This window comes from Lacerta agilis, chromosome 13 (genome assembly GCF_009819535.1).
Source record: "Lacerta agilis isolate rLacAgi1 chromosome 13, rLacAgi1.pri, whole genome shotgun sequence".
Lineage (NCBI taxonomy): Eukaryota > Metazoa > Chordata > Lepidosauria > Squamata > Lacertidae > Lacerta > Lacerta agilis.
In genome coordinates this window covers 35,054,492-35,074,001 of record NC_046324.1, presented here as the reverse complement: position 1 = coordinate 35,074,001, position 19,510 = coordinate 35,054,492, and the positions used below count along the sequence as shown (strand labels likewise).

Sequence of the window (19,510 nt, the reverse complement as noted above, 5' to 3'; positions counted from 1 at the left end):
ACTACCACCAGCTTCTATTAGGGTGCTCAAAGCAGATTTGCCTCCAATATAGGATTCAACATCCAATAAACTGGCTTGAAACATTTTTAAAAATCACAGAGTACATGGATCCATCATCTGCTTACTAATTGTTCTAAGCCTCACTAGGGCCAAATTATGTAACAGGGAGCTGAGAATGATCAAATACTAGATAATAAAGATCTTCTGTGGTTTCTGGTCTATGTTGTTTTTTACAAGCATGGCTTCTGTATTCTCTACTAAATATTTATATATAAAAGTTTTGGGGCAGTCTACATTTGTCCTAGAATTGTCCTGGATTGTATTACAGGCGATGACCATTTTAGATGTGTCCAGCTGATGCATGATCGCCTACACACAGGTCCTTGGACCCAGAAGAAGACAGAATGGGGGCGGGGTGGAACAGGGTGGGATGGGCTTGTATGCGTTCCACCGACATGTGTGGAGTCAGGGAACGGAACCCTTGTGCAAAATGGTCACTGCCTGTAATGACCCCCCCTTTTAAATGGACATATCACAATACGCTTGTAGAAGTGCTGTGACAAGCTGAGTGGGGCTACTTTTGAAAACAACAACCATACCATATAATCTATAAAAGAAAGCAAAAGTCTGGGATGAGTAAAACTAAATGTCGTGACCTGGGAGCATATTTACATAATTTCCAATGCATTTTTTCCAATTTTGCATAATCTGTTATGGGTTTCTAGTCACTTGCCAGGGGCAGGGGAGGCAAGGAACTCTGTAATTAACTATGGACCAGACTAGCCACAATGTTTGTCATGTAGATTGACATTGTATAGCTGATTCCTTTCCAACAAAGAGCTGGTGTGGGTGGGAAATGGATCAGGAGTATGCCAGGGAGAGCATGTAACCCCTTGCCCTACCTGCAGTCCCACAAAATTCCCCCCACCTGCTATCTTCAATGGGAATAAAGCCCTATTAGCACCCATGAGAACTTTCTTCCCATGCAAATAGCAGGTGTACATGGGCTCCATTCTAATCAGGATGGCAGAGGATTAAAGGTGCCATGGTCCTGATTCAGCTTGTCCATCTCTCACATCCCACCATGGCAGGTATTTGTCAAAGAGAAATCAATCACATAAGCTATACGATACATTTCAGAGCTAGCTTGCCCATTAATTCATAATACCTTAAGAACAAAGTCCTCCTGGATGAGGACATGGCTCCAACCAGACCAGCATCCTCCTGTCTCTGACAGTGGCTGGCCAAATACTTTTGGGAACCCTGCAAGCAGGGTATAAAAACATTGGATCTCCCCAGCTGCTTGTCCCCCAACAGGAATTGATTGGAGCTGGGCAGACTCTCCAGATCACTGGAGGTCTTACTGGACCACCCCTTTGGCTCCCAAGCTTGTGACAGGTGTTGCCCATACATCTTTACCCATATCATCACAATTCGCATGGGCTAGACACTTGTATGTCAGGAGTGGGGGGAAGTGAAGCTGAAATTATCAAGAAGTGGAATTGTGTGTCAGATACCACACACTGGGCTCCTGCAGAAATGGCAGCTTACCATAAGAAAACAAACAAATGAAAACAGATTTCCTCTCGGCTGTCATGTTAATTTGGCCACCTGATACTTCTAGGCTGGCAATTTCTAACTCAGGATTAGATAATGTTTCGTGGAGTGGTGGTGGGGAGAAGGAATTCCCTCAATCCAGAGGAAAAGGGGAGCCCATTCCTGAAATGAATCCTTCCCCCCCTCCTTGGAAACTGACTGCCCAACACATTCTTGGCAAAATGAAGCATCCATAGGGTAGGGTACCACTTGACAGCTGCTGTTTCCAAGGTGTCTTTCGCCAGGAGTAACAGCCCTGCCTCTTCAATGTTCCTTTCTGGCTCAAGCATTTGCAGTCCACCTCAGTTGCTGTGAATCAGTCCTGCTTCTCTCCTTTATGCTTCCAAGGGTAGATCAGCTCCCCAACAAGCAGCTTCTTGCACAAAGAGCCCCAGGAGTCCTTGGGGTAGCAGCTGTATGTTGGGAGCTTGTACAGCTGCACCACGCGGCCATAGGTCAGAGGGTTTATCTGCCAGGAGAGAAGGAGTGAGAGGGACAGTTGTAGCAGCTGTACCTGGACAAGTCTGAGTCATGCGCACAGGGTGAGCGGTGTGCATGTGTGAATGTGTGCGTGCAACTCCTTTCCTGCGTAAAGAGTTGCTCCTCTCAAATTAATGATTCACGCCTGACCGTTTGGTGATCTATTTCACACTCTTGGAAACAGGAGTGCAGAAGCTCAGCATAATGTGAGATCACAAATGACATGAGAATACCAAAGAAATGGCACTATAAGTGGTTTTTTTCTGATATGGCTGTTGTTGGAAGACAGAATTAGGAGAGTGGAGTTCTTAACAATCTCTAAGCCACTGGAAATGGCTAAAGGATTCATCATTTGAAGTGACAGCACAAGGCTATTCTATATTCACTGCAAGTCTCACACTACATATTATAGTAAGGGCTCTGGCCCTGATCCAGCAAGCCACTTAAACACAAGCTTAGCTCAGCATCTTAGGAGACTGAAGCCTGTTCAGATTGGACAGGATCCAGAGTGCTGCAACTGACACCTTCCTTGCTGGGTAAATGTTTTACAGAAAACTGAAGAGGAGTTCTGTGCACTCTCACAGAAGGGAAATTTGGGGAGCAGATCAATAAGGAAGAGCAAAATGTTGTTATAAAAAGCAGGGAAAGTCCTAAGCACAGGCCATCATGCAATGAAATTATTTACCTGCATTAGAAGTCGAAGAGGTTTCCCGGCTTCCTGCTCCAGGACTCTGAACTTCACACCAGCTGAAAATACACAAGTGTAGGTAATGGAAAGACACAGTCTGTATTGGCCGATTGGTTCAGTAGTCAACATGGTGCCCTCCTGATCTTGTTGGGACTTCAACGCCCATCATCCCTGACTATTGGCCAAGTTGGCTGGGGCTGATGGGAATTGGAGTCAAAAGAACATCGAAAGGGCGTTATTTATTTATGGCTTGCATTTATACCCCACCTCTTTTCTAAGGAGCTCCAGGTGGCGCACATGGTTCTCCTCCTCATTTAATCCCCACAATCACCCTGTAAAGTAGGCTAAGCTGAGAGGCAGTGACTGGCCCAAGGTCACCAACTGAGCTTTATGGCTAAGTGGGGATTTGAAACCTGGTCTCTGAGGTCCTAGTCCAATACTCTAACCACTACACTACACAGGCTCTCATGGCTCCTCTTGCAACAAGGATTCTCTAAAGGATGCAGGAGAAGCCAAGCTAGGAAGATCACAGAGAAACGGGAATAAACTAGGGAAGAAGTCCAGTTTTTCAATTCACTTTGTTCAGGGTTAAAACAAGCTGGTGTTTGTTTAAATGCCTTAGCATTTCTGAACTTCTTGCATGTACAGCATGATGGCACCATAGCTCAATGGCAGAGCACCAACTTTGCCTATGGAAGGTCCCAAGTTCAACCCACTCTTGGCATCCCCAGCTAACAGGATCAGGAAGCAGGTGATGTGAAAGGCCCCCCTCTTCATCTGAGACTCTGGAAAGCTGCTGCCAGTCTATGTAGACAATACTGAGTTAGATGGGCAAAGAGTCTGACCTGATAGAAGGCAGATTCCCAAGAAACAGTCCACGGGGTTTTGGTGATCTCCCTTCTGACCTGTTTGTCAGTGTGACCCTACTGATGTATGTGGCAGGAACACCAGAAAACCACTGAATGCCCATAAGGTTTCTTAGCTGTTGGAGGTGATAGCATCTTGTTCACGAAGCATAATAGCAGGTGATAATTTGCCTGAACTCCCCACCACCAACCAATTACACACATAGCCTTCCCAGTACCATGCAAGCCTTATGCAAACCATTGTTATTGCAGCAGTGGTGAGTGTTTCTATGAAATTGAACCCTGCTTTAAAGTACATATTACCAGTCTTCAGATGCCTGTCACTTGCTTCTAAGCAAAAATTTCCAACCTCTGTCCCCGCTAATATGCAACTTCTGAAGTCTTGCCTTGACTACAGTAGGGAGCTTACATGCAAGTCTGTAGGATCGGCAGAGCCGGAGAATGACTGAATAAAAGGGCAGCGAGTTGATGAGGTCCACTAGCAGATGGATCAAGCCTTGTACAATCACTACCAGTAGACGGAGCTAGGAGGAAAAAGGATTTTTTTAGTTCAATCTACAGCAGTACCATCACTAGACAAATTTGCCAAACTTAGGTTTGTCAAATATTCTAATTGTTCATTCTGAAAGAAGAAGCTGCAAGCAGAGGCCATTTGTACTCATTGGGACTTCTGGGGCAGAAGGCAGGGAGACAAACAGCAGGTGAAGCCAGAGCCAAGGACAAATAATGGTATATTTGTCTGCCTCCCGCTCCTCCCTGCAGAGTTCGCACAAGGGCAAAGCTGAGACTAAGGAGGAGGAGGAGGAGGAACTGCTAGTTCCCATACTGGCAGCAAGCAGACATCTAAGAAGGCAGGCAGGTGGAAGCTGGCTGAAGACAGCAACCACTGATTGCAACAATTGACACAACTGTTTTAATTGAGTGCTACTCAGACACATTTTGAGGTGGACCAGCATATCAATTGACCAATCATCCCAGACTCTTTTCTGGCTCCCAGAAGAAGGGGAAGGAAAGTCCTCTTTCCCCTCCCAGTCTTGCATCCTGTCATCCAGCCAAGTGCTGTTTGGACCATACAAACCCAACTCCATTCCACTTCGGCCAGGAACTGTTCAGCCAACCTTCATAACTTTTGTATATCCCTTTGAGTGCATTCCTATAGAAAAGCAACCAATACATTTATAAGTAGCAACGAAATCAGCAGCAAACCTACCAAGGTAAAGACCAAATAGTATAGTGCGGTTGTGGGCAGAAGAAACAGTAAGATGGTAAACAGCAAAGTGCCGATGAATAGCTGGAGGAGGAAAAGGACACAAATCAATCCTATAGTATCTGAAGCCAGCTATAAAAAGAAATCTAAGTTATGAGTCAGTAGCAATACAAGGCTGAGATATTCTGAGAGCAAAGAAGCCTTATCCTTCCTGTTTTCAGATACATTTCATTCTGGGCAACCTCCCGGGGGCCACATGCCAGTGGAGGGCAGGGCCATAGGCAAAAGCAGGCAGAGTGGGGAAAGTAAATTATACCTTTGTACTGCAAGCTATCTTCTATACACATTCATACACCATCCAGGGAAGTAAGAGGCATTATCAGAACTCAAAGACACATTTCAGCCAGTGAAAATGTTTGCAGGTTTGGAGTATGATGTCAGTAATGCCTGCAGGTGAGGCAGTGGATGTGTTGGACCGTTGTCCTACCTTGGTTATGGACTGGATGAGAGCCAATAAACTGAAGCTCAATCCAGATAAGTCTGACACACTCTTAGTGGGTGGTTCCCTAGACCAGATGGCTAGGAGGTTGCCTGCTCTTGACAGGGTTACACTTCTTCTGAAGGTATGCAGTTTGGGGATACTTCTAGATTATTTGCTGTTGCTTGAGGCTCAGGTGGCCTCGGTGGCATGGAGTGCCTTCCATCAGTTTTGGCTTGTGGCTCACCTGTGCCCTTATCTGGACAGGCATAGCCTAACTACTGTTGTCTGTGCTCTAGTAACCTCTAGGTTAGATTACTGCAATGCATTATATGTAGGGCTGCCTCTGAAGATGGTTCAGAAACTTCAGCTAGTGCAGAATTTGGCAGCCAGGTTGCTCACTGGGGCAAGATGGTTTGACCATATTACATGAATCCTGGCCCAAATGCACTGGCTGCCAATTAGTTTCCAGGCCCAATCCAAACTGCTGGTTTTGACCTTTAAAGCCTTAAAGAGCTCAGGACTGCAATACATCCATATGGACCTATCTGGAGCCTGCAATCATAATCTGATGCCCTTCTTCATGTGCCTCCTCCACAAGAGGTTTGAAGAGTGGCAGCATGAGAATGGGTCTTTTCTGTAGTGGCTCCCCGTTTGTGAATGTTCTCCCCAGGGAGGTTCAACTGGCACCTTCATTATACACCTTTAGGTGCCACACAAAAACATTCATCTTCAACCAGGCCTTGGGCTGATTGACATCCAATGCCCTTTTAAATGTGTTGTGGGGGGGGGGTACTGGTTTTTTTGGGGTCTTACTTTTATTATGTATTTTGTGTTTTTTATATTGTAATCTTATGTTGTGAACCGCCCTGAGATCTATGGATGAAGGGTGGTAGACAAATTTAATAAATAATGATAATGTTAATGATAACGATAACGATAATGATAACAAACACTAGGAGGGTGTGAAGCAGGGCCAGTAGGGCCTGGGGCTGGGCAGGGAATGTGTGGTCCCGGGGCCAGACAGAGAGGCTTGGAAGGGCACATTCAGCCCCTGAACCTGAGGTTCCTGAACTCTGATATAAAAGATCATCAGTTGATGAGAACAAGAAACAACTTGGCTTAAAACACTTCCCTTGACACACACCCCCACCCCCACACCCCAGGAAGGACTAAACAGCAGTGACCTCCTTGGCCAACTCTATACTGAGAAGAACCTGACAGCCCTCAGACAAAATTCAGCAGCACGCTCTGCTTAAGCAGCTCTCCAAAGCTCAGAGAGACAACAGCAGAAGCTGGAAGGAATATTTGCATCTCGCAACCCTCACCCCCACCCCCAGGCCCAGCAATCTCTTGTCTCCTGGCAGACAAAGGAATAAAACAGTGGTAAGGAAGTTCTGTCCTAGTTTCCTCACTTTCCCCTCTTTGTTTGAAAGCAGGGTTGGGGATTGTGGGAACCCAGCCTCCACACTGGTCATGCTGTTACCTTGACATTTTGTAAAAGGTAAGAAGCAGATAGAGCCACCCCCCCCCCCACTTCAAAACATTATCCACATCCTGATGGGAATGTGTGGGCCCAACTCCATCTGATGTGAATTAAATGGAGCCTTTTAATAGAAACACAAAGCAGCAGGTAACTATGGCAACACTGTAGGGTATGGTTGTAATTATTTGGTGTCTTTTACTCAAATTGCTTCCCCCCCCTCCCCACCCGCCCTTATCACTCCAGCGCTCTGACTTGTATGGCACCAGGCATCTGCCAAAGGAGTCTCTCAGGGATTAGGCCCCCTTCGGCTATAATTGCCTGTGAGCCAGGCAGAAAATTGGCCAGCAGAGAACAGTGAGATTCAGGGTTGAGTGATAAACAGGGAGGTTGTGCCTGGCCATTGTATGGGCAAAGAGGAAGGTTGGGTCTGAATGTTCCTGATATGTACCAGCATCCACGGTGTTCAGAAACACGCACAAAAGGTTGAATTGCAGCTATTTCTGCCAGTACACCTACAGATGCACAGCCGGTGACAAATAGCAAGCCATTGGAAATAATACCAAATTAAGCCCTTTGCATATGCACCATAGGGGAGGGGAGGGGGTGAGTGTGCACATGCAAATCCACATGGAAACACAGAACTATCTCCCTCCCAGACACCTTGAAAACCTTCACCTGGTCTAAGTCGTAGGAGCAGGAGTCCACTCGTTGCCTCAAGACGTTCCATTTCTTCCCACGGAACAAGCGCCACAGTGATGACAAGCCATAGATTTTGAGGCAGTAGAGCCTGGGTCCAGAGAAGGGGAAAGCACAAAATTGTGACTGACAGAAAATACCTCCATCCACCCCCAAAATACCTCTAGGGGCTCTTGCTTCACTAGGGATCTCCTCAGCCAGCTGTCTAACCATGAGTTTCATTCCTTCTTGTGAACCACCCTGAGATCTTTGGATGAAGGGCAGCATATAAATTAAATAAATACATAAAATTCAAATGACAGCTTTCTTTGTTCCTGGCTGGGCACTCCACTGCACATCTGGCAAGGCAGGATGTTTACTGGAGAAAGCCAGGTTTCTTTCTCCACCAGCTCATGTTAGGTGATAGTGAGGCCCAAAGGAAGAGAGGTTGGGGCAGGGGACCAAACGCAGCCTTTCAGGCCTCGCTATCCAGCCCTCACCAACCATGTTCTACGCCTTCCTTGAATGCTTCTACCTGGCTGGAATGAGTGTGATAATGCTTTTTGCTTGCCTGGAGGGAAAGCTGAGCATTGTGCAAACCTCTGACTTTGGTGTGGCTGGAAACGTTGCCCACTGCATGACATGCCCTGTCCACCTTATGACATGCAGCCCCTGGAAGGTTGCCTACAAGTGAATTCTGGAAAAGAATCTCAGCTCTTGCCGTAAATGAGTATTCTGCGTCAACCGAACATGTACCGTAGAACCTATCTTGGAATGCTCAGGAGTTGAGGGGGTGTGGGGATGTTTCAATAGGCCAGTAGTCCCTGTGGAAAAGGTTTTCTGAAGACTGAAGTTTGAAAACTTAGTAAGCTTCAGAACAGGAACACGGGAAGCTGCTTCACACTGAGTCAAAGCACTGATCCATCAAGGTCATTGTCTATAATGACTGCCAGCAGCTCCCGGGGTTTTCAAAACAGAACCTTTTCCCAGCCCTGTGGGAAGGTGCTGCCAGGGACAGAACCTGGAACTTTCTGCAGGTGAAGTAGATGCTCTACCACTGATCTATAGTCCTACCTCCTTTCAAAACCAAAATTGCTTTCTGAAATTAATGAACAGATATATCCATCTTTCTAATTTTTCCTTTTCTTCCCTCATCTTTCTTTGCCCTACAATTTACTTCTCTCACTCCTGCCTCTGATTTTCTAAAAAAGGAAGGAAGGAAGGAAGGAAATGAAGAAAGGAAAGGAAAGGAAAGGAAAGGAAAGGAAAGGAAAGGAGAAAGAAAGAAAGAAAGAAAGAAAGAAAGAAAAGAAAAGAAAAGAAAAGAAAAGAAAAGAAAAGAAAAGAAAAGAAAAGAAAAGATGGTGATGATGCTACTAGTACCACCCATTTTAAGCCAGGACATGAGCAACTTATAGGCCCGGCTCACCCAATTGAAGACTTCTGCTGTATACGAGGCCCAGGCCTCCTGTGCATGACTGTTTTTAAAGCAGCCACTTCCCACTCCTTATGACTCCTTATAAGCCATCAGGATGGATCTCTGGCATCCAAGTTCACCTGGTGAGTTGCTAATTGGGTTCTGGGAATGAACCACCTAAAAGCCTCCTCCTTGGTGGAATCAGTTTTGCAAGTAAAACTTCTGGCCACTCAGCCCAAGGCTTCTCCTGCACCAAATGCTCTCTGCAGCTCTGACAACCTTATACTCCCAGTCTCCCGCAGCCCAACAAGAAAACGCTGCCCTTTTATTTCCCCAGCATGGTATCCTTATGAGAACTTGCTTTGTTTCCCTGGGCTTCTTTTCTCCAATTGTCCTCCTTGTCTTTGGATACAAATGATGCAGCAGAGAACATTTGTTTGGAAAGGCTATGGTGAAAGTAACCCTGACATATTGGGTATGAAATGTGATATGCACTATGCATACACATTATCCCCATTTTTTCCTGTTTGTGACAGTAAAGAGTGCAGCACCCTCTGGTGGGCCAGACAAGTGTAGAAGGCTAGGAAAAAAATATTTTACCTGGGACCCTGGAAAGATGCTACCAGTCAGAGGAGACACTATTTGCCTAGATGAACTCTGAAAAAGTTCGCTTTGTATGTTCTCTTCTAGCCCCCCACTGTGAAAGGTGACAAAGCATGCTGACTATCCCACATATATTCTTTGGTGCATAGTTCTTAACCAGTGGGTTACCAGTGGGCCCCCAGATGCTGTTAGGCTCCAGCTCCCATCAGCCCCAGCCAGGATGATGGAAACTAGTTCAGCAACCTCTGGAGAAGCACAGTTCCCCAACCCTGCTTTATCATAACTAAATTAATTGGGTATCATTGAGACTTCATAGCTCACACTCTTCAGAGTTCACATTACACCAACACCTGATACATTGTACATGATGTTTTACAATCTTTGGCCTAGTTCAGATACACAACAATCCTGATTCAATGAGCCATGATTTGTGGGACTAGGAACGAGCCTTGTGCCCACATACTCTCTTGCGTGCCTTCACCCAACATTACTCAGTTTTCTAAAAACACACTTTTCTGTGACACTGCGGCTTAAGTGATCCTCACAAACTAGGATACCAAACTATGGTCTGATAATCTGGTTTTCAGGAATCACTCACACCTCATTTTCCTGGCTTGCATGTACATGTAAACTGTGATTTAACAACCCAGCAAGTACTGAATTAAGATTAGCAATAGACGGGAGGAAATGCATGGGCACATGCTCATTCCTGATCTGACAAACCATGTTTTGTTAGATGAGACCATTATGTCTGAGTCAGGCCAATATTTGGTTCATATTTTTCACAGTGCAGAGTGATAATCAGTCTCCACATTGTAAAGTTGGAGAAGCTACCTGCCCAAAGGCCTCTCAGTGATCTCATGAATGATGAGATATAATCTCAGGCCTTACATGCTGATGAGTAACGAGTTCACAGTGGTTCTTAGCACATGGGCATATGCCTAGCTGCAGCAGATAAACTGCACCCACCTGGCTCCATAGACATAAAAACAGTAGATGTGAAAGGTCATGAGTGCAATGATATCGGAGACGATGGAAAGGGCCACTGTCAGGCCTAGACAGGCAGATAAGCCAACATGCCAGAGGATCATCTCAATGAAAGGAGACATCAGATGGATATAACCTGAAAGAAAGAAAAGGAAAGAGCAACACTGAAAACAATATCACTCCAGTTCATTGAGAGGCTTCTGAAACACAGAAGGAAACCAATGTAGCATCAAAATACCCCCCCATCTTCCTCAAAAGGCTAAGGACAAAACCCAAACGTCTCATATACTCTCTTCTCCAAGGGGTGACCCCCTAAGGCAACCTTCCTCAACCAGGTGCTCTCCAGATGTTTGTGGGCTACAACTCCTGTCAATCCTGACCAATAGTCATGATGGCTGGGCTATTGGTCCATAACATCTGGAGGACACTGGGTTGTGAAAGATTGCCATAGAGGTTTGCATGGGTCTTAATATGTTCATTCAGAGCACCTATCCCAGTAAGCACACGTTACCTTTTTGCCTGACTCAAACGGCAGGTCCAGTTCAGCCTGTCAACATAAAGGAAGTAGAGTGGTGCATAGCTGATGAACAGCATCCCTGCAACTGATTTGGTTAAGCACAGGACAAGGATGGAGCAGATTTGGCTTAATTTTTGAGTGGCTCACTTCCAAATTCACTCTGTCCACCAGACAATAGTCCACGGACTATAAGCATATTTGGCCACAGAAGCTGACCTCCTCATTGGACTACAACTTCTGCATGGTTTGCCTTGTATCTAGGGTCCTTCAAATGCTACCAGAATGTGGCAATTTTGCTGGCATTGCTAGTTAATTTGGGGAAACCGACTTCTCCAAAATATCAGTCTTTCTCCAATAAGGAAAGTGATGACGAAATGCAATGGAAACAGTCTGACAAGACTTGCTCTGATGCAGTCATTCGCAAACAAATCAGGAAGAATGCTAAAAAAATCAGGTCACCTGGATATGACCTTACTTTAAAAGTGAAAGTAAAATCCTTTGCATTTGGAAAAGTTCACAAAATTCTTTCTCTCGTTTTAAATCAGAGGTAAAAGCAGGTGGACTTACTAATCCAAAGGTGAATGTGATAAAGGAAGAACCGCCCCAACACTTGGTCCAAAGCTCTGTTCATTTTCAAACCAGCTGGCACACCCATCAGCCACTGCAGAAGGTCCTGAAGCTGCTGGGCCACATGCTACCATAAAGGATAAAACAGCTGGGGTTAGCAGAAAGCTGTTCTGTTGTGTGTGCAAAGTGCTCCCCGCAAAAAGATGAGATCATCTGAAAGATTCTGTTACTCTTTCCTTTGTGGAAGGAAAAATAATGTTTTCATGGTTGTACTGGAAACATTCTGCTTGTTTGGAGTACACAGTGAAATTTGTTGGTGGGAATGGATTTTATTTTTCCATGTTGTGGAGGGAAAAAGTTGTTTGATAGTATAAAATGAAGACCACGTTTCCAGAAACTGGATCACCAGTTGGCAAGTCAGCAAAACATTCAGCAGCAGAGGAGAGCATCTGGTCTTCAGAAAAAGAACATTGCACAGTAAAGAACATCTTAGGAAGAGCTACGTGTGCAAATTAAGGCAAACAGAATAGATACTTGGATAAAGTCCATCAACATCAGTGGGCTTAAGAACACACCATTCAGTAGACTTGCAAAAGAGAGGGAAGGAGGAAAGTTACCACCATGGAAGTGAAGGCCAGAGGGGACATGAAGGGGGCATTAGAAATAATTTATCAGGCCCTGACATATTTCAAATGGTAGGAGTCTTACAAGAGAACACGAGAAAAGCCCTGCTACATTAGACCAAAGGCCAACCTAGGCCAACATTCTGTTCTCACAGTGGCCAAACAGATGCCTATGGGAAGCCCACAAGCAGGACACGAGTGCAATAGATCTCTCCTGTTTGTGATCCCAAGCAACTGGCATTCAGAAGTATATGGCCTTTCATAATGGAGTTAATATAGCCATAATGACTAGGAGCCATTAGGAGTCTTCTCTTTAGTGAATTTGCTGAATCCTCTTTTAAAGCTTTCCATGTTGGTGGCCATCACTACATCCTCACATAGCAAATTTCATAATTTAACTATGCATAGGGTGAAGAAGTATTTCTTTTTGTTTTAGCTGACTTCTGAATGAAATTCAAGAAGAGAACAGACAATCCTGCATGCTATCTGACCTTTGAGGTATCATATTTATTTCATCTGCAGTCTTGCAAATAGCCACATGCCTGGTTGCCTTTAGTTGGTTAAAATGGCCTCCACACAACCAGGCAGGATTCTCCCTACCCCCAGTATTTGGTTTTCTACTCCCCCCCCCCTAATGACTAACACGAGGAAGTGTAGTAACATGTATGAGGAATAAATACTTATTGTGCACTTATATCCAAGGCTGATAAATAAGATAATATATTTAACATGTCACACACACACACACACACACACACACACACACACACACACCTTTTCTCAAGTGTACCTGGTAAGACAGAGTCTCTTAAGATTCTTTGAAAATGCATTGAAGACTCTACTGGGAATCCCAGAGACCAGCCTTTAGAAATCTGCTACCCTTTAGAGACAAGCACATTGTTTTACTTACAGCAAGTGTTCTATTTACAGTAAAGTACAGCTCATGCCTAAAGACATACTCCCAAGATAAGTAGTTCTGCTCTACTTATCAGATGACCTAGAGACATTTATGAAGGGTATTCTGCAATTAATCTGGAGCCTCAATAGTGGCAGTTAAGGATTCTTTCCTCCGTTAAGTATTTCATTGTCTTTAAACCTTCATCTGAAGCATCAGTGATGGATACAGCTAAGATGGATTTTTGTTTAAGTAGCAAGAACAATTATCCTGGGGATGGGCTTAGCAGCCAAGTTTTATGTCTACACTGAAGGCCACTTGCTACACTACCCTTTGTGTTTCCAGAAGTGGCTGGCAAGTCATTGCCATCAGCCCTACTGCTCAGCACCTCTGGGTTTTGATGCTGCTTGAGTGGAGCTAGGTGGCGATACTTTATTGGAGTGGATCATCACATCTGAGATGCCTGGGATGGAGTTGGGTATACAGCACCCATGTCTTCTTTACAACTTATGACCTTAACATAGCACAAAGTTAAATTGTGGCATTCACTATTACAAGAAGTAGTGATGGCCACAGACTTGGACTACCAGTTGCTAGGAATTTCAGGTGGAGAGTGTGCCTCTTGTGAGCTTCCCATAATGGATTTCTGGTTGGCCACCATGAGAACAGGATGCTAAACTAGATGGGCTGCTGGCCTGATCCAGCCTCATAATGCTTCCTAGGGAAAGAAAACCACACTTTCCTGGGGAAAGAAAATCACATCTGTACCTCCTGCTATCCCCACATTGCACTACCCCGTTGAAGTGGCACTGGATCTGCTATGCAGATTCTCCACCCCACTCCTCAAACATGCAGCCTTGGTAGCACACTATCCTTCCAAACACCGCCCACAATATTCTAGTGCCACCCTGCTATTACCTACTGAAAAATTCAACAAGGGACGAATCTGTGTTCTTCTGGCCATGAGAATGAAATGGCAGGAAGAGAATTGCAAAATGGCACAGAAAATTCATGTATACTGAAAGAAAAGAAGAGACAAGCACAGGAAATCACAGCTGTTGTGAAGGCAGCGGAAGGCTGATGGCGCTGGTGGAGGAGAGCCTGGTATAGGGTCTAGTGGCACGAGAGACTGAATGTTGCCAGTGGGAATGACTGAAGACCAAGGAGCCTGGGAGGGCTGGATTTCGTGTTCTGATTCAAAATAAATGAACCGAGTATTTGGCTTCAGATCTCTAGTTTCTATGATTTATGAACTTGAGGTTATCTCCATGTTTGCCACACAGCATTTGGCATTCAAGATTCAGCCACAGGCTAGAGCAGTTTTCATTAATAACCAGATTGACTGTGCCATCTCCCTCGGTTTCACTCCCATCTGAGGCTTGGCTGGCTAGAATCCAGGACTGATCTGTGCCACCGCTGACTTCCACTGACTTGCTGTTCCAAAGGGAAGCGCAAGACACTTTAGAAACAGATCTCATATAATATTTAGAGCATCCACCGGAATTAAAGATTTAAACATTCAAGATAGAGGAAAGCTATTTTGTGGCATGGCACATGTTTGAATCTCTTGGTGCCTGCAGCTTTGAATGTCTGTCCACAGGATTGAAGATCCATAAAACTGTGGTTTGCAACTTAGCCTAGTATGAAACCCATAGTGCCACCCACTTCTTGCCCACTGGCTAACAAGGGGCACAACTCCCACCAGACTCAGCAAGTATGGTCAATGGCTAGGAACGATGGGGGTTGTAGTTCACCAACATCTGGAGGGCCAAAGGTCCCACACACCTGCACTAGAAGGTCTGCTCGCACAAGCTCCATTGAAGTGTACATGGGGGGTGTACTTCTTTTGGAGGCAGGTACTGCAAATCATATTCAGTCAACCCAAAGCCTAATCAGAGGGAAACTTGCCTTTGCAAGTTGCCAGCTTTTGGACAGCTCTTCAGAAAAGAGATGTAGGAAAAGCCTCATTAAATGTCTGATCCTCAGCCCTCCTTGGCCTACTTTCATGCTGGTATTGAGGAAAAACGTTGGGGAGGAGGAGAGGGAGGCAAAGAGAGAAGTGGGGGGGGGGACCCGTCCATCTTCAGTTCCAGCACAACCCATTTTGGGCTCTGCTCCTGCCCATTTTACACTCCGGCTCCACCCACCTCTAGTAAGCAGCCTTGAGAAATCACCACCAAGAGACTGCATCTCTCAATGACCAAAATGAAAAAGCAGATTTCCCACCCTTGCTTTTGCTGCATAACAACGGGCCATTGCCTGGTAATTTCTTTGTAAAGCAGTTATACTGCCAGATTCTGTAGAACTCTATTCCAGTCTGGGCTGGATGGTTCATTAAGAGAAAATGAGGGGAGAAAGAAAAGCAAGAGGGCGCTAGTCATTTCTTTCACTGAATTTCAGGCAAAGGAACACTTAAATTAGGTCCTTGTTGTCACATGAACCTTATTTCCTAGGCAACTTAGCTCCATTCAGTGGCTGAAAGCAAACTTGCACCATAAAGAGAGAGTGAGAGAGCAGGAGTTCCCAATGCGCCATCAAATGCTCAGGACTCATTCCAGAACTGCTTCTGCTGGAGGAAACTGATGCCAGGAAAAGCACATCTTGATTTTCAGATGCCAGGTTGAACCTGCAGTGCAGGCAGTTGGGAGAATTTTACCCATTGTTGATTGCCTCCACGTGTGGCATCATTGGGAAAGGAGGAGAGAGGCAGAAGGGTCTCCCAGCAAGGTGATTAATACTCAAGTGTGTGTTTTGTGCTATGTAGGGTTGCTATAAAATAGATATGGGCAACTGTCTTCTCTAGAAACTGTAGAAGATAGAATAAATATTTATTTATTTAAACCAGGGGTGGGGAACATGAGGCCCAAGTGCCAAATGCAGCCCTCCAAACCTCTGTATCTTGGCCCTGGAACTCTCCCCAAACTGCACCGTTGTGATTCCTGGATTGCAGATGGCAGGACTAGATGACTCTTTGGATCCCTTCGAACTCTACAATTCTATGATTCTGCACATCCTCACTGCACTGCTAATGTTTATGATTTATGGATTTATTAACCAGTCTTCACCCTAAGGTCAGGTCAATAAAATTTAAAATACAACACTAAAAACAGTTAAAAACAAATCACAACCACAGGAAGAGTGGGGGTGGGGTAGGGTGTCCTAAAAATACAGATCCCATGTGTCAAAGACCAGGGTAAAGAGATGAAGAGGTGTGTCTTCAGCATACAATGAAAACTGTATAATGAAAGTGCCAAACACACCTTGGCAAGTGACCCATCACCATATTGGAGCTGATGTCGTTATTAGTTAATGCTCACAGTGCTGGCCTCAGGGGTATGAGGCTCAGCCAAAGACTTACATCAGCCATTGGAACAAGGGCATTGGCAAGATGACCAATTCGATTCTTCTGGTACAGCCAGGACATCAGTAGTATCCCAAGAGTCATGTCAATCAGAAGAGAAAGAAACATGTTGGCTTTTCTGAAACCAGGGTAGAAATAAATAAATTCAGGTTCAAGGCAAGAGAGGAACAGCTATATTTTTGGCAATCCATATGTTTTCTCTTAATATTGTTATTGTACTTAATGCTATTATTGTAAACCATATTGGAATTAGTTCCTACTGAAAGGCTGTATATAAATGCTTTCAATTAATTAATTGACTATAGACACAAACTATAGTTTAAAATTTCCAAACAGGCAGGTAAAACCATGGCTTAGAGCTGCTTCTTTGCTTACACCTCCAGGGGCTTCTGGAGGTTAAACAACAAAAGCAACAATGCTTGTCAATTCAGACATTACACCAAGTCACAGCATTAACCATGGTTTGAAGTGGGTTTGCAAACCATGCTTTCTGGTTCTTGGACTGTCAACTGATCCAAATGATGGTTTGCCAGTTCAGACTTTACACTAACTCAGCCTTCGCCAACCTGGTGATTTCATGATGTTTTGGAGTATCAGCTTCCTATGGCTGTGCTGGCTGGGGCTGATGAGAACTGTAGTCTAAAATGTATAGAGGGCATCAGGTTGGCAAAGGCTGTATTGACTCAAGTTCTGACAGCCCAGCATCACTCAGCACTGAGGCAGGCACAGGGGTCAATTCTGATAACACTATTTGCACATCACCATTATGAGGAAAGACTGCAGCTCACTGGTAGAGTATTCACCTTGCAAGTGAAAGGTCCCAGGTTCAATCCCCAGCATCTCCAAAGAGGGCTGAAAGAGATTTCTGCCCGAAACCCTGGAGAGCTGCTGTCAGTCAGTGTATATAATACTAAGCTACATGGACATAATGGGTTTGACTCAATACAAGGTGTCAGATGTTCCAACAGCTGCATTATGCCAGCAGATCCTGTATGCATCTGGCAGAGTGGTCCACGGGACTGGATCAGTTCATTCAGTAAAGGTAAAAATGTAATTTTTGGATTGGTTTTTCGGAGCTAGGAAGATTCAAAACTCAAAAAACCCAAAGTGATTCAACCAAAAACAACAGCAACAAAAGTCAAATAAAAGTCAAATAAAAATGTAGTTGTTGGGTCATGAAATGCTGGATGTTCTCAAGGGGGCAACTGAGGTCATTGCAGCTGGGGGAAGGAGCAGAAGGTAGGCGCTGGTACAAATATTCCCAACAGCTGCGTCAGTGCTTGCCAGGCTTGTTTCCTGGGCAACTCTCTTTTTTTTGCTAGACAGAAATGGAAGTTGTGTGGGTGGGAATATGGGGGCACACATAAGAATATGTTCTAATCTAAAACTCTCAGGTGCAGCTGTATGGATCATAAGCATCATGGAACAGAAACATATTTCCGGAAAAAGAGCAAAGCAGACAATCAGACAACAATTATATTTTGGGCAACAGGATAGGAGTCTTCCACCTCACTCATAAAAAAACCCCACAAAGTCAACTCTAAGCATTTCTGTGCTATAGTTAATCAACATATCCTACAGTTTTAAGTTTCAGGGAGCTCTTTCCAAGTTGAGCAAGGCCATGACAAAGAGTGGTGGCTGGTCCATCAGGGTACGTGGTGCACCCTCACTCTATCTTTAGCCAGCCTCCACCTGCCTGCCTTCTTACTTTGAACAGGGCCGAGGGTGGCACTGCCTCTTCCTTCTTAGCCTCAGCACTGCCATTGTAGAACTCTGCAGGGGGGAGGATGGGGACAAAACTAGAATTAGTTGGTTTTGTCTGCCATTGGCCCTGCCTCTGCCTACTGTTGGCCACCCAACCTTCCATCCTACCAGTCTACCAGTCCCAATGGCCACCAGATGACACAGTGCTCCTGGCTTTTAAGATTTCAGTAGCTATTGCTTACAAATGTCCACATCTTTCTTGAATGCTGTAAGGGCTGGAAACAGAATGGATTTGTGAAGTTGTATCTGCCTACGAGTTTGTCACAGATCAGCATATACAAGAAGGAAAGAGAGAAAGACTATCCGACTGGGCTGTGCCAGGGTGCTTGGACATGTTTGGAGTAGTTATTTGGTTCCTGACCAATAACACTAATAGGAACTGTGAGAATTTTTTTTTGTGAATCGCATAGTTTGTTTTGATGTATATGGACACTGACCTGTTCACATCTACAAGGAGAATCCCCACCTCCAGGCCTTACCTCATTAGCTGAGTCTGATTTGGAGCCTTCCGCTTGCTACTGATGATTTGGAGGTGCTGCAGCCGGTGCCCCAGCTGCTCACAAGTGGACAGCTTGCTCCAGATGAAAGACAAGGGCCAAAACGTCAACACTCTAGATTTGAAAACAAAAAAGGCAAAAATGTCAGTCAATGAAAATGATTCCCAGGACTCCCCATGCTTCTTCAGATGAAAACACCTGAAAATTCTGAAATGCTTCAGTGGTTGCATTATAATTCCTTTACATCCAGAACCCATCTGTTCTCCACACCCCTCAACCAGCCATTTGGGCCTCCATGGAAGGGGATCTCTCATGAACGAACAAGTTCACATGCCACCAGATTGGATTTGCACTGTTACACACTCCCATTGTTACCTGGTTGTCACACAAGTGTATCGAAGCTGGTAAAAGCCCAGTAGAATTCATGGTGGGCAGCCCTTGAGGCCTTTTCAGCTACCCATCACAAAAGGTTTGTCAGGTTCAAAGCCTCAGAGCTTATCTCTGTCTGCCCCACCCTGGACAGCTGAGGTTCATTCCCAGTAAATGTAGAGCAGTGCAATTCCCCGCTCATTTTCCCTGAATTATTCTGCACTTTGCTGCAGCCCATCACCTTGGAGCAAAATGAACGCACATCCGTTCAATTGGCCTGCCTGCTAACAACATCTGAAGTGACAGAGGAAAGAAAGTGTCGCTTGTTGATTGCTCTAAAAGACCCAATTGGTGGCGGCAGCCCAGGGCTAACTGCTCTTCTTGGTGACATAAATAGGGAGACATACAAAGTCATCTTGGAAAACATAATTTCC

At 45.0% G+C, this 19,510-nt stretch overlaps 1 protein-coding gene across 1 annotated transcript in view; it reads right to left on the bottom strand.

The window, feature by feature from the left end:
• Positions 1 to 694: 694 nt before the first annotated feature.
• PIGQ (phosphatidylinositol glycan anchor biosynthesis class Q) overlaps positions 695 to 19,510 on the bottom strand; it is a 29,455-nt gene continuing 10,639 nt past the window's right edge. The window contains 9 exon segments of the mRNA XM_033166593.1: positions 695 to 2,065; positions 2,762 to 2,823; positions 4,040 to 4,154; positions 4,841 to 4,921; positions 7,477 to 7,588; positions 10,466 to 10,619; positions 11,568 to 11,694; positions 16,444 to 16,564; positions 18,690 to 18,821. Of these exon segments, the coding sequence (XP_033022484.1) occupies positions 1,913 to 2,065; positions 2,762 to 2,823; positions 4,040 to 4,154; positions 4,841 to 4,921; positions 7,477 to 7,588; positions 10,466 to 10,619; positions 11,568 to 11,694; positions 16,444 to 16,564; positions 18,690 to 18,821 (1,057 nt within the window). The 3' untranslated portion in view covers positions 695 to 1,912.